The sequence below is a fragment of the Mus pahari genome, chromosome 3 (assembly GCF_900095145.1).
Source record: "Mus pahari chromosome 3, PAHARI_EIJ_v1.1, whole genome shotgun sequence".
Lineage (NCBI taxonomy): Eukaryota > Metazoa > Chordata > Mammalia > Rodentia > Muridae > Mus > Mus pahari.
This window is the reverse complement of record NC_034592.1, coordinates 129,334,847-129,350,270: the sequence shown is the minus strand read 5'-3', so window position 1 is coordinate 129,350,270 and position 15,424 is coordinate 129,334,847. Positions and strand designations below refer to the sequence as shown.

Sequence of the window (15,424 nt, the reverse complement as noted above, 5' to 3'; positions counted from 1 at the left end):
CGCTGAGCCATCTCACCAGACTGGGTTCTACTCTTTTTAAAAGTTCATTTAAGGATGGACACACACCAGCACATCCTAGCACTCATGGGAAGGCAAAGGCAGGAAGATGGTGGATTCAAGTGTGCCTAGGCTTCACAAGACATGTCTTTAAAAGTTTTGTTTTTATTTATTTTTAAGGTTGGTCCTAAACTATTATACAGATTAATTTTCCCAAAACTATTCTTGCTAAAAACATATAATGTAACAAAGTGTCTAAAATAGCATCAGAGGACATGTCCTTGTTTGTATCTTCTCCTTCAACTGTCACTCTCTTGTTTCATTCCTAATCTCTTCTCTCATCAGGCCTTATGTATTTTTTCTGTTTCCTTAAAACATCAAAGCTTAGAATGTATCCTTCCTAATGGAGACCCCTCCAGCTTTTGTTTTCTTTCTGACACATAGATATTTTATGGTTAGACTTATTGATTTGACAGGCAGGGAAACTCATGTCCAGTAGCATTGTCTAGTCCAGAATCCCTAGGATGACCCCCTTATCATTTCTCCCCAGCCTGGGAAACCTGTTTTAATAAACGAACAGCACTGAGTTAAGCCATGTGCATTCCATCAGGGACTGTACTGCTTCATGGCACCGGTGATGCTGCTCATAATTTAAGAGGACCTCTCCGTTCGCTTCCGAATATGCACAAGCAATTGACTTCAGCTGAATCACTGGGAGCTGTTAACAATAGGATGGGCCTTGGGAAAAAGAGACAGACATTCTTACTGGTATTTCAGATTTCTGGGATATCCCTCCATGCTAACTGCCCTTTTCCCTTATTTCTCTCTCTGATTTCTGAAATTGCACAGCTGATTCTCAGTTACAGACTGGAGGTGAGAGGGGACAGTTGAACTACACTTAAGGTATTTAAGATCAGTGCCCCTACTTCCACATTATAACTCAAGATGGGCACAGTGGCAAATTGTTCAGTTTGATCCTCAGATGAATCTTTGGCTTTCTCTCCCCCTATTTCTTCCAATATACATGATTTTGCTTGGATAGTGGAATCTCATTAGAAGATACGAGAGAACATGCTTTTATTCAACTAATACACTAGCAAGAAAGACATTCAGGTTGCTGAAAATGAAATTTGCTACACTTGCTCGTGTCTCTAGCTGCATATGTAGCAGAGGATGGCCTAGTCAGCCATCAATGGGAAGAGAGACCCTTAATCTTGCGAAGATTCTAGGCCCCAGTATAGGGGAATGCCAGGGCCAGGAAGTGGGAGTGGGTGGGTTGGGGAGCAGGGGGAGGGGGAGGGTATAGGGGATTTTCGGAGAGGAAACTAGGAAAGGGGATAGCATTTGAAATGTAAATGAAGAAAACATCTAATAAAAAAATAAATCTAAAAAAAGAAAGGGTAGGGGAGATCATAGCTTGCCCACAGTATTTGTTAAATGCTTAGTCAGGAACTAAATAAGAACTCAAAAGGTTTGTCCTCAAATGTTAACCCTCTTTAGCATATAACCTCCTGACAACTGTCCAGGAAAATCGCATCTCTAAACAATGAGACTGTATCTTCAGAGTGACTCACTATTAAACATAAATGCTTCTTCCTGGGAAGGTAGACCTAGGATGTAATTAACACCACATTAGTTCCCACATAGGGGATTACAATCCAGAAGAGAATCAGTCCCAAGACGGAAGAGTTAACTTTTAATCAAGTCTCATTGTTTACTGAGTGCTTACTGTGAATCACATTCTGGGTGGGACACAGAGCACTGACATACTAAGACAAGGAAACCACAGTGGAAAAAAATGCATAAACAATTAGAATACCAGGAAGGAAGTGCAGAAGTAACATAGACTTAAATCAGAAGAAACAAAGGCAGGTAGGTGTGAGATAATGTGGGGCATCCAAGGAAATGGAAATCAATCAGCAGGTTAAAGCACATGGGTATGTGTGACCATGAAAAAGGGTGCACATGTCCAGCAGAAAAAGATGTAGGGAAAAAAAGGGAGGACACAGGGATGAGAGAGAGAGAAGGTAGTGGGAGAAAGGGAGGGGAGAATATGTGTTTGTAAGTGGGGGGGGGGGGGGCGGGGTGTGCCTGGGCTGATACTCTTTCCTAGCAAATCATACAAGTTTCTAAGACATATCTGTTTATATATAACTAATGCTCTCAATTTAAACATATTTACAAAAGATTATTCCAAATCTTTCCTCCTACATTTGATTGTAAGAATAAATCAATAATTGGATAAGACCATGATATAAAAATAAGAGGTAATTTTTCTTTTACTTCCTTTATTCCTGTTTTGCCCACTGCTTTATTTTCTACATGAAATCTCTGAGTAGTTTACAATGTGGATAATGGCAACTGCTTCTTAACCTTAAGCATTTGACTGGAGTACTAAGAGTCAAAACTTGTTCAAGCTTAAACAAGCTAATCCCAGAAGTTGGTTTCTAAACTCTGTTCCCCACTTAAAGACACTACAACTCCTTGGGTAAAGGCTGTTTGTCTTTAGCAGATAAGACGAGGCACACTTAACAGCATCTTGCTATGCCCCAAAGAAAAGAAGGCTCAGAATCCAAATGGTCATACAGAAAGGGCACAGGAGCCACCTAAGGACTCCCAGTGGCTGCAGGTATAGCTCATCACATGTGCTGAGCACATTTAGGGTACTGACTTCAATCCCCAGGGCCCAAAAATAGAGTTCCACTGGCTATGTATAGATCAACAGGAACAAAAGTAACTAATGATAATATGCTAATTAAATAAAAACTCACATGTTCATCATGCTATTGAAAAGGAGGGAGGGGCAAGGAAGTAATTTCTTTCTGTTACATAAGAAAGTCAGTCAATGGAAGATATAACTGAAAACCACCACTCTTACATCCTCCATTACAGTAACTCTCTCAGGAAGGCTCAGTCACAGATCCCCAAACCAGTGGGTAAAAATCTAGTGAAAACATGATCTTCCAGTGATGCCAAGCCATCACTCCACAGACTAGTTACTATGTTTTAAGGTATCTTAAAACAGATCTCTAGAGATTATCATCTTAACTAACAACTTCAAAGACTGCCTCACTCATATAGAACCATGACACCAGGGACTCTTTTAATGGACACCACAGGAAGCATGATCTACCTGTGACTATTAACACAAATCAATTAAAACTGCAGCATAGTCCAAGCTACACCATCAGGATTTGACAGATATGTATGGCTGGCTAAGTTGATGCTTTATCAGAGAACACTGCATAGACATAGAAAGTTCTGCCAGGCAGTGCTAGTCCAAACCACATTTCCAGGTCACAGGGGATAGGGTCAGAGGTGAGGGCAAATTCTGGACCAGGAAATGATAACTCAAATTCTAAGTGACAAGCAATTGGCTGACTTCCTCAAAATAGCTGATGCCATTGAAAAAAAGAAAACAAAACATCTGAGATTAGTGAAATAAAATATATTCCAGGAACTTCAACCTAAATTGTGGTAAATGTAAGATATGATAAAACAAAACCCAAGAAAGGAGAATCCTATAGTGTGTTTTGTAAACTACAAAATTGCTAGAATATGTTTTCTTTCACTAGGCAGTCTCCCCCCGCCCTTATTTCTTACATTATGGTTAACTTCTGGAGCAGCTGGCTTATACTCAGTTCTCTTTTCTCAGGGTCTGCCATCAGGATTCCTGCACATCAGCATATGAACAATGCCCCTGTATATTTTTCTCCTCTTTATGAGAAAAGCCTGACTCCTTAAGTGCATTGTCATAGCCCTGCCATGTGCACAGGCATTCTGCACACACAGAAACACTGAGATCCTCTTAATAAAGGAAGGGACAGCCTTCTGTAAATGGGCGTTTGTGAAGAACCCAGTTCCTTGAGATCCTTGCTTTCTGAACACTCTGTGTTCAAGGTCACCCACAATGATTCCTAAGGGATCTCCTCCCAGTGCTTATACTGACTATCAGTCACCTAGAAGATCAGTCACAAGGCTAGAGAGATGACGCAGTGGTTAGCAGTGTGTACTATTCCTGCACAGGACACAGATTCCCACAACCTCCTTTGAGAGAATCACAGGTTCCTGTGACTCCAGCTCCTGGAGATTCAATGTCTCTGGTCTCCTACACCTCCATGCACAAACCCACACACAGACCAAGACCCACATATACCTAATTTAAAATAAGTATTAAAAAAGTAAAAGAGCTCAAAGCAGTCACAAAACACAGTCATTTTATTCTACTTGTTTTGATCTAATTCCATTATGAATGTGGTTTGTCTGTTGGTAGTTGCCACACCTGTGCGTGATGGTCATTAATACAATTGTTCATGTTAGTAAAATGTGCAGGTATGTTTCTTACATCACTGTGTAGAAGTGATTTACTGATGTCCTATCATGATTTTTATGCTCGTCTATTATGTTCTTTTTTAAATCCACAAATAAACATCTTATAGTTTTTCAAAAATTTGAAATTAGACTAAAATAGACTTTAAAGAATCATGATGATAACAATATATATCTCAAATAACATATAAACTCTAATGGGTTGACTTTTTAGGGGAACTGGAAAAATCTGAGTATGAGCTGAATATTAAATGACACTGTAGATTATTTAGTTTTAAGGATGATAACATGAGTCTAATTATATAAGACACTACCCTTGTGCTTAAGAGCTTAGGAGAGAAGTGTCATGATAGGAACAGGAAACTGCTTAGAAAGAAAAGCTCGCATATGTACACAAAGCAAATACAGACACATATTTATAACTGTTGTATCTAGTGGAGACAGTGTCCATTAGAATAAGTCCTTTCATTTTTCTATAAATTTGAGTATTTTGCAATACAGTTAGGCTAGGGAAAAACTGATAGAGCACAAAGAAAAGCCCACTCAAGTCACCTTCTCTGAGTGCTCTGTTGGGTTAACCTGGACTATGACCCTCACCATTACAGACAGCAAGCAAGAAGTCCCAGCATCTGGCCCTCCAGATGGCGTAAGTTGCAAAGGTCACACCAGCATGCATGGAAAGGACTAGGCCAGAATGAAAGGGAGCCTCCAACAGCAGTCATTGCACCCCAGAGCCCAGGAGCAGGAAGGTGACATCCCAGGGACATGTCTACCCTCAGTCCTCCCCAACCCTAATGGACTCCTGCCCTGAAGAGAGCAGCCCAGACCAAAGAGAAGAAACCAACCCAAGGACTCAATATAAAGAGGGAATTGGTTTCAAAAAGGAACTTAATGCTGCTTAAATTCACATATTCTACCAACAAATAACCCTATTCACACAACGGGAAGTGGTGCCTGCCACTCATCTGGAAAAGCTTTTCAAAGCACAGAGCAGAAAACAAAATGTTACCTTCAGTTTTTGAAGCTTCTCTGTATTTGTGGTCAAGTGTTCCACATACGTCTGGACACACTCAAACTTCTTTAAATACCCTTGGTTTCGAACCTGAGCCCTCCTCTCAGACTCACATACTTCCTTTAAGTATTTCTTTAGTTTTGCACATTTCAGCTTAGCTCTTAAAAAAAAAATAAAATAAATTCTTAATAACAGAATTCAAACAAACTTAAGAACAGTTTTCTTTAACAAAAGTGTTAATGAAACTATTAAAAATCTAAGAAATTTACTTTAAGTCCAATAAATAGAATGCAAATGTAGTTTAGAGAAAGAAAATTCAAATAGTTCTCACTATTGTATAGCATTAGTCACAGACTGTCATACCTCTCCTGACAAATGCAAACAGTACCATTTGGTAACACAGTAAAGATTCATGTACTGTTGAGACAAGTCTCACTGTACAGCCTGGGCTGGGCTAGAACTTGCAACCCTCCTTCCTTGGCTTCCCCAGTGTACAGATTACAGGCGTGAAGTACCCTGCCCCACTGCCCAGATGGATTTGATTCCTTTCTATCTTTTTTATTTTGTCTGGTTTACTTTGTTCTTTTACACAAGACTTCTCTGTGCAGCCCCCTAGCTGTCCCAGAACTCTCTCTATAGTCCAGCCTGGCCATCTGTCTCTGTCTCCTGGGAATGCTGGCATTGAAGGTGTGAAGCACCACGCCCAGTTCTAGATGTATTTCTTAAACTGAAATATGGACTAAAGAGTAGTGTCTCTTTGGCCATACTCAGAGGCATACATAGCCAGTTTTTATATGACAATCAATTTTTAAATTGTTTATATAAAATCAAACTATAAACTGTAGTCCAAAAAGTTAAGAAAATTGAAAATCTAAAATACAAAAAACTATCATTTAAATACTGTAAAAATGTATTAGACACTGTACCAAACATACTACTGAAATATTTTGTAATAATATATTAACTCTGAGAAAACCTTTGGAGATTTTTATCCAGTTGTAATACTAAAAGACATACTAGAGAGCTCAAAGTACACAACCTTCTCTTCTCAGACCAATATGCTAATTTTCTTCCTTCTTAATAACTACCTGAACCCTAAAGGATACCTATTATGGTACATTTATACTATTGGTACACTAAGATACTTTATATTCTCTCACTCACATATATATTTCACTTCCAGCAAATTTTTAGAGTTGAGAGAAATTTCTAAAATTAATCAACAACAGACCTTAAATGTCTAATTCTAGGCTAACAAGTTTTAAGAAAACCCCCCATATCTCTGGAGAGGGAGTTATATATGAGTGTGTTTTCCAGTGTAAGTCAGAGGACAGCCTCAGGTGCCAGTCCTCACCTTCTATCTTATTTGAGACAGGGACTCTAGTTGTTCACCACTGCATATACCAGACTAGTTGGCTCACAAATTCCTGAAATGCTCTGGTTTCTGCCTACCTTCTTCATGTGGGATTCTAGACATGCACCACCATGTCTGGCTTTATGTGCACTCTAAGGATGAACTTAATACCTTAGGCTTGCATGGCCAGGACTTACTCACTAAGACATCTCCCCAGCCCAGAAGAGTTTTATCATGCTAATGACACTGTGCTTTAGCTGTGGTTGGTTGACTTCAGTTTTCCTTCTGGCTAATACAATCTATCACTGTTTTCCCTGCTGCCCATATCTTCCTTTTTGACCCAAATGGCAGTAATGGAGGAGGACCCTGACATACTCTTATCTAGGTGCTTAGTAAAGCTGCTTAGTAACCATGTCTTCTCACCCAAACACACTACTTTATGTTTGAATGAGCATGCCCTCATTTTTGCTATTCTTGTTAAAGCTGGCATCCATCCATCCAAGCAATCATTGATAAATTCTGCTGTGCAAGTATGAAAACTGTCTACCTACAGTTAACAGGAAAACAGGCTATTGCAGCATGATGAATGCTCCGAAGGAAAGTGAAAGGAGCCTTTCAAAACAACCTGCCTGCCCTAGCTGAAGAAGCAAGGAGGCCCTCCCAGGGGCAGCAAGGGGCCTCCTTTTTTCAGGAAAGGGCTAAAGGATGGATAAAAGCTAACAGATCAGCTATAACAATGACATGCCTTACTCTCTGCAGAAGCTAAACATGTTGAAATAAGAATCAAAAAGACAGCCTTGGTGGTGGTGGTGTGTGCCTTTAATTCTGCACCTGGAGGCAGAATCAGGTGGATCTCTGAGTTCAAGGCCAGCCTGGTCTATAGATCAAGTTCTAGGGCTCCACAAAGAAACACTGTCTCAAAAACCCCAAAAAGAAAGGAAAAAAGATTACACTGCCTTATTTTAAAATATTTAAGCAAAACCACATTCCTGAATTAATACAAAAATAAAACAAAAATAAAATGTTTATAATAAATTATACTAAACTATAGAAATTATTTCAAATTATTATGCATTAAAAATAAAAGAATGATAAAAATATTCCAACTATAAAAACTATGACATAATAGTAGGGTTGTTTGGTTTTCTATTTAAATAAGAGTCTCTCTATGTAGTCATAGATGGCCTGGGACTCACTATGTAGTCCAGGCTGCCCTCAAACTCAAAGAGATCTGCCTGCCTCTGTGGTACAGATTATATTTTGGCTGACAGCTGTCAAAAAGCGGGACAACCATCGCTGTCATCTCTTACCTGCACTTATCAGATTTATTGTATTCATAAAGCTTGTCTTCCAGGTCCAATCTCTTCTTTTCACTGTAATACAGGAAATATATGTCACTGTATTGTATTAACTAGTGGATTTAGACCATGGTGTCCTCTGAAACCACATCTTTATGAGACTGTCCCATCCATCTATTTAAAAAAGGAGAAAATGTCATGGGTGGCTGAAAGAAAGACCAATCAACAAGCAAGTAGAAGAAACAAAGGCAACACCAGTCTGAAGCAAAAACTCAAGACTCAACATCATTGAACACTGTGGTACATGCTTGTAGACCCACACTTCAGAGGCTATGGGAAAAGGATCAGTTCACTGAGGCCAACCTGGGCTACACAGGGAAAACCTACCTGGAAAACAAAAATTGTCAAGGATTCTCAAACTAAGGAAAAATGTTTGAGGTCAGAGATACATGAGGCCTTGTTTCAAAAAGGAAGTAAACAAACAACTGAACTCAGAATACAAATGACAAGGACATCATATATTTATTTCCACATTAGAAATCTTTACTGACATCTTGATTATTAAACCTTCAAGGGTTTTATAACCAACTGGGTGCCTGACTTGTGAAAAATGAATGGCTAGATGGTACAGGGAATTTGTGCTTAAATTACAAGGACAGGAGGATCTTTAAGTGCATCTAGGACTCTATACTGCCACGGTATTACTGCCAGACTGAATGACTCAAGTCTGATCAAGAAGAATCAGCTAAACAATCTAACCTGGAGGTCACTTTCTAGAAGACGTGTTATACTTAAGAAATTGCCAGGAACATGACAGATGGGGACAGACTAAAAATCATTCCAAGAGGTCAGAAGCAACATGGCACACCAAATGTAAGCCATGTTTCTCAATTAAACCCTAGACCAGAAAGGACCAGAAAGTAAGGCTTAATAGTGATGTGTATGTGTGTCAAGTTGACAAGGGGTTAATTGTATTGGCTGGTTTTGTGTGTCAACTTGACACAGGCTGGAGTTATCACAGAGAAAGGAGCTTCAGTTGGAGAAATGCCTCCACAAGATCCAGCTGCAAGGCATTTTCTCAATTAGTGATCAAGGGGTAAGGACCCCTTGTGGGTGGTGCCATCCCTGGGCTGGTAGTCTTGGGTTCTATAAGAGAGCAGGCAGAGCAAACCAGGGGAAGCAAGCCAGTAAAGAACATCCCTCCATGGCCTCTGCATCAGCTCCTGCTTCCTGACCTGCTTGAGTTCCAGTCCTGACTTTCTTTAGTGCTGAACAGCAATGTGGAAGTGTAAGCTGAATAAACCGTTTCCTCCCCAACTTACTTCTTGGTCATCATGTTTGTGCAGGAATAGAAACCCTGACTAAGACAAATTGGTTTCTAAGACAACTTATGTCTAGCACTGAGTGTGCGGATGGACACACAGCAAGGCTAAAGGGTGACTGTGAGAGTTGTACCATGGTTATATAAAAGAGCACCTTTCTTTCTTTCTTTTTTAATAGTACATTGAAGGTTTTAATGATGTGGACCATCACAGTTTCAAGTATTTAACAGAAGAGCACTGATTTTAGGTAGGTGTATGGGAAAAAATAAAAATATTGTTGGGACTTCAGGAGAATCTTGTTCACGGAAATTCTGTGTCTTTGTCCCATATTTGCAACTTTTCAATAAATTTGACTCTATTTTAAAATATATTTTAAAATGAATCTGCAATATAGGGGAAAAGGGCCATGGTTTCTTTTTTGAAAGTCCATCACCTCCGAAATTGCAAATTCTTTTAAATATTGATGGAAAGATCTCTGTTCTCAGTTCCTTCTCTCGTGGATGCAGACACTACTGGTCACACTGCTGGTCTCTCTGAACATTTCATATCTTAGCAACCATAGACACATTGTGGCTCTCCAGTCCACGCAAAAATGGTGCTGATCTTGTCAACTCCTCATCTAACTCCCTCCTCCATGCTGCTGCATCTCCAAATGATAATCCTTCATATGAGTTTTAACATAAGGCCTAAACATTGGATATTTACCTCAGTAAAAAGTTAGAGGGAAGGCTTGTGGGTGGGATCACCATAATAATCCTTACATATCAAATAATGCCTACATATCAAATCTCTATTTCAGAATCTCTGAAATGCCCAAACCTGAGATACTTATAGAGTCTTTGTTTCAGTCACTTGTACCCTCATCTGGGTTTTTACAGCTGTCCTGTTCTTACAAAGCTGAATTTTCTACATTTTAAGGCACTTAGTCTATTTGTGTCTCAATACCACAGTTTTCCATCACCCTCAACTGTACTCAGCTAATATCTCAGCATCAATTCTGGACCATTATGATATGTTGCTCTGAATCAATATCACCATTGAAAATAGCTGGGGCTGGTTAATGGACCATTCAAAGGATGTTTTTATATACAGTAATTGTTAAGTATCAGCTGCACTTATATGTTTCTACCACACTTGTGGGCACTATACACACTGCAACATGTCACTCCATTAGACTCTTTCAGATTCAATTACTGACTTTCACAACAATGGAGAGAAAGCACTACATACACATAGAAAAACATTCAAGCTATGAAATTACACCTATGTGGGAATACAAAGAAAATGACGAGTTTAAAATATAACAGTTTTGATAAAAGAGCTTAGCTATCAGATCAGCTAACATTTCAATGACTGCCTCTAAAAGGGCCAAGAAGGCTGAACTGTATTTATTGTTGCTGTTAATCTCCTGATTCCCCAAAGTTTCCAAAGTGATAAAAGCATTTCCCACTCCTATGCAATTCACAATATTTAAGATGAACATGGACTTTCAGGAAATAGTGGTCCCTATGATGAGACTGGCTTTAATTTTTAAAATGTTATTACATTTAGTCATTTAGTGTGTGTGTGTGTGTGTGTGTGTGTGTGTGTATGACCCTGTTGAAGGCCTCATAACTTGTCACAGACCAGAACTCATGTTCCTATGCATTTACTACAGCTCCCCTCTCTAAAGTTATTTGCTTCTATCTTGTGTGTAGCATGCATTAATTAGAGTCACTTACAGATTCTTAAAATGAAAAATGATCACACAGAGCAACAGATTTATACTGACTTAAAAATAAAACAAATCTTCAAATGCAGGACCATGAACAGGCCATAAAATCTGACTCCAGTTTCTTACGTAAGTTCAACAACCTTACCTTGCTTCCTAATTAAAGCAAGAAGTGCTAAACATAAAGTGGATAATCATTACAGTTATTGTGCCATAAGGACCATAAAGAACCAGGTGCTTCTAGCATAGGAGGCAAAAATAACTCACCGCTAACCTAGTTCAAAAAGAATGTCATTTAAATCAGTCACATTTTAAGATCAGATCTTTGCCTACAAAACACAAATTAGTAAAGGCCCAAGGTAACTGTACCACTCTTGAACTACAACAGACAATGAGGTAAAGGCACTGAAACCAAAGTTCTTGCTTTTAAATTGTCTGATGCATAAATATATATATATATATATATATATATATATATATATATATATATACACATCTAATGCCACCACCTTGGGTAACTGGAAAAAAGATCATTATTTAGTGACAATATGAGGTCATGGCATTCTACATAAGGCATTTGTAACACCTAGACACTGGCTAATTGACTCTTGGATTTCACCCATAAATTCAAATATTTTACAAAACACCTCCTCCACCATTGTACTACACAGTGAGCAAAAGGGTATGCTAGGTGTTGCTTCTTCTCGCCTAAAATTCTCAATGTAGGGGCGCTTGAGCTCGCATGTGCACACACACAGTCTATTGTATTCTCCCTGTATATATATAATTTGGAAATAGGTTCTCACTACGCTGCCCTGGCTGGCTTGTATCCCAGGCTGGCCTTGAACTTGTGGTCCTCCTATCTCTGTCTCTTCAGCATAGACCACCACCAGCATATGCATAACTGGTTAATTTTTTTTTCTTAAGTGGGAAATTAAGAGATCCCTAGAGTAGGTGAGCAGGACTGTGTCAGAAAGAAAACAGGATGTAGAAAGATGATAAAACATGGAAAGAAGAGTTAGGGCCTGTGGGAGTTACTTAACAAATAACTGGCAAGAATTAAGTCTAGTGTAAAGATGCAATTCCTTTGAAAAAAATCACTTACTTTTACCTCACCTGTAATTACTGTTATGATCTTAGAATTGCTACAGCCCTCCTGTTCCATCTGAACGATTCTGTAACTTTAACACTCACTAAATGTCTTGTTTATCAAGAGATCCAAAAATCTATTTCCTTTCTTGTCAACTAATGAGATTTCTAAGTCCAATTAATTTGGCAGCTAAATAAGTGTTCCAACAACTTATCTTTCCATGTGGTTATTTATAGTCAATTGCTTTATACTTTTTTCTATTTATGCATTCTTAGATCTAGCTTTTTCCAATGGTTCTCATCTTTCATGTCTTAATCAAAGGCAATCCCAACCCTCGAAGCTGAACTCGTTGAAAATTTCATCCCTTTACTAGAAATTTAGTCAGCCCCAGATACTTCTAAAAGACTACAGCGCGCGCGCAAACACACACACACACACACCCCATTCCAGCCTGCATTCCTGGACCTGTCATCTTTGATGCAGTGCAGCTGTCAAAGTAGGATGACAACTTGAAGAGAGAGTGAGGAGGGGGCGTGTAGGACTAGAGATGACTAGAGAAATTCACAAGGTTTGATCAAGACTGGCAGGCAAAAGAACTCCCACTCTCACTTCCGGCCGCATCCGCGGGCTGAGGGACCTGGCTTTGGTTGCCATGAGAGATTACAGTCTCTCTGCGCTTTCAAACAAGGGGCATCTGTGGTCAACTTGTGCTCCCAAGCCCATCTGGGGCTAGTTGGGGGGTCGCAGGCGAGTTCCAAGACTAGTGAACCACTGGCGGGAAGCGGGCCGGACACCGTACCCCGATGCTCTCAGTGGCGCCGCTGACTCCCTGCCCCGTCCCGCGGCCGTACCTGTCCCGCAGAGCCTGCTGGAGCTGGCCCACCCTCTCGTAGTAGCTGGATCTCGCCAAGGGCGCAGATGTGGCGGGGGCCTGACGCAGGCCACCACCACCGCCACCGCGCCCTCGCGGCATCGCCACGGGGCAGCTGGCGGGCCCTCGTTGCCCAAGGAGACCGCCCCAACATGCACCGCGGGTAAACAAGGCGCCTAGCGGCCTGAAGGGGGCGGGGCGAAGGGCGGGGCGCCGAGGAGGCGGGGTTAGCTGCGGTGTGGGTCCGGGAGGGGCGAAAGCAGAGAGCTGGCAAGGTGGGGACAGCCCTGGTGGTACAGGGACGAGAAGACAAGAGATCTGAGTCACTTTCTCTCTGCTACCTCTGTGTTTCTCTTCCCTGCTTCTGCTACAAAATCCGTCCTAACTGCATTCATTTTATCAGATGCAATTTCTTATTTACCTTCCTAGAATTTTCAGTGAGAGACCCTGTGACAAGGTTGTTTTGATACGAGCACTTAAAAAGCAAAACAAAAAGCTAGAAGAAAACAACATTTAAGAACCTCAAACATGCGGGTCTGTGGTGGCACAGGCTCCTCATCTCAGCACTATGAGCAGAGGCAGTAGGAATTCTGAGTTCGAGGCCAGTCTGATTTACAGAGTGAGTTCCAGGACAACCAAGATGACAGAGAGAAACCTAATCTCGAAAAACCAACCCCCAAAAAAACAAAATAAAACAAACAAACAAACAAACAAACAAAGCAAATACTCAACAGATATATGCCATCCCATGCTGAAATGTTTTTCAATGCTCAGGTTTCCATTAGTCTTTTCAGGGGAGAAAGATTTAGTTTCTAACTAGGTCCTTGTGAATCTTCTGCAATCAATCCTCCAACAAGGCCCCCAGCCAGACTGCATTGGCATAAACCCTATGTCCCACAGCTCAGCTGTGACCACACAAAAGCCTAGGTGACCCAGAGTGAATTGGGCAGACTATTACAGCAAGACTAACTCAACCTTAGATTGGTTCAGAGGAACTAGTGGTTATAAAGGCCCAGAACATAGCATCAGTCTTTATTCTTGCCTCCATCAACATGGCAAAAAGCTCCCTAAAGAAAGACAACTGGATTCTAAAACCCACTTGGAATAGGAAATTTAAAAAAAAAAAACAAAAAAAAAAACCATATACACATACTTGTAGTCAATGTGGTTACTTATCCTAGACTTTTAATTTTAGATTTCTTTTCTCAAGTCAGTAGTTTTATTTTCATGCAAAAAGCATCACTTAAACCAAAGCTTCTTTAATAGTGTATCAGGACTTCATGGGGATTGTACCATATCTGAATGGGATAGGGGTGGGGAGCTGTGTGTCAAAACGTTGAGCAACAGTAAACCGTTCCTGAATGTGTAATGACCAAAACTCAATTGAAAAATCAAGGCATAATGAACCCAAGCTGCTTCTGACGGCATGTGTCTATGTCTTATCCCATGACAACACGCTCACTATACACTGCACATGTCCACTGTGCTCTGACTTACAGTACCATACTAGGCACTAGGGAAAGCAATGAAATGCTCAGGTCAGCAACCCAAGGTTATGATTTTGCTTATCCTTCCTTCCTCACACTGTCTGCCTAAATGCTGGAAGGTAGAATATATCCATGGAATCTCAGGACTCAAGGGGAGAGGCAGGAGGAAAGCTAATCCCAGGCAGGCCTGACTGACCCTGTTTTAAAAACAAAAAACATGTGGACCTGGGGATGGCTCAGCAAATGAAAGGTACTTTCTTTGCAGGTGTGACAATCTGAGTCTGATTTGATTCTCCAGAGTTGTCCCCCAACCTCTACTTGTCCACTCTAACACACACACACACACACACACACACACACACACACACGCTCAATTTATTGAATTGAAATGTCATAAATCAGCATAATGGGCTGTAAGCAAAATAGGATTTCTGCTCCTGTCTTGACCAATATACCTTTATGAGAACATGGAAAAACAGGGTGGAATTTAGTTCTCTGATTCTTTTCTAATCCACCCCCTAATTTCCCACTCCAGGTTCAGGGTTGCACGATGAGAGACACCTCACTCACAGTAGGGCTCCATGTGCCCTGCTTTCTCCCTACTCGACAAATCCCATCTGTATCCATATGTTTGTCTCAGCCTCCTTTTGGCCTAAGCTAAATACTAGTGATGGTTCCTTATAAGAACGGTCCAGGAAAGAGATCTTCGAAGACCCTGGAGAACAGTCTGGGACCCGCTGAGTAGGAAATGCCTGGATTCTGGGTACCTGGAACTGTGTTCTAGGAGTTGTGTATAAACTGCCGTGGGCATGCACTCGACCTCACATGCAGTGGGACCTCACATGAAGAAAAGGACAGAACTTGTCAGAAAGGGACAAGAGCAGGCCTGTAATATGCAGATCTAGTGCAGGACCCTCTTGCCCAGTTGTAAGGTTAGCACTGATGTAACTTTT

The 15,424-nt window shown here is 40.6% G+C and overlaps 1 protein-coding gene across 2 annotated transcripts in view; it reads right to left on the bottom strand.

Annotated features, from left to right (window-relative positions):
* Kiz (kizuna centrosomal protein) overlaps nt 1–13,158 on the bottom strand; it is a 112,409-nt gene extending 99,251 nt beyond the window's left edge. The window contains exons 1-3 of one of the 2 annotated variants that reach the window (XM_021193577.2): nt 12,965–13,158; nt 8,003–8,065; nt 5,336–5,498 (exon numbers count right to left, since the gene is read on the bottom strand). In XM_021193577.2, coding sequence (XP_021049236.1) covers nt 5,336–5,498; nt 8,003–8,065; nt 12,965–13,086 — 348 coding nt within the window. In that variant the 5' untranslated portion in view covers nt 13,087–13,158. Of the gene's footprint in view, nt 1–5,335; nt 5,499–8,002; nt 8,066–12,964 lie in introns of those variants that run through there. The other variant, XM_029536817.1, reaches the window with a different exon arrangement.
* Between the last annotated feature and the right edge of the window lie 2,266 nt (nt 13,159–15,424).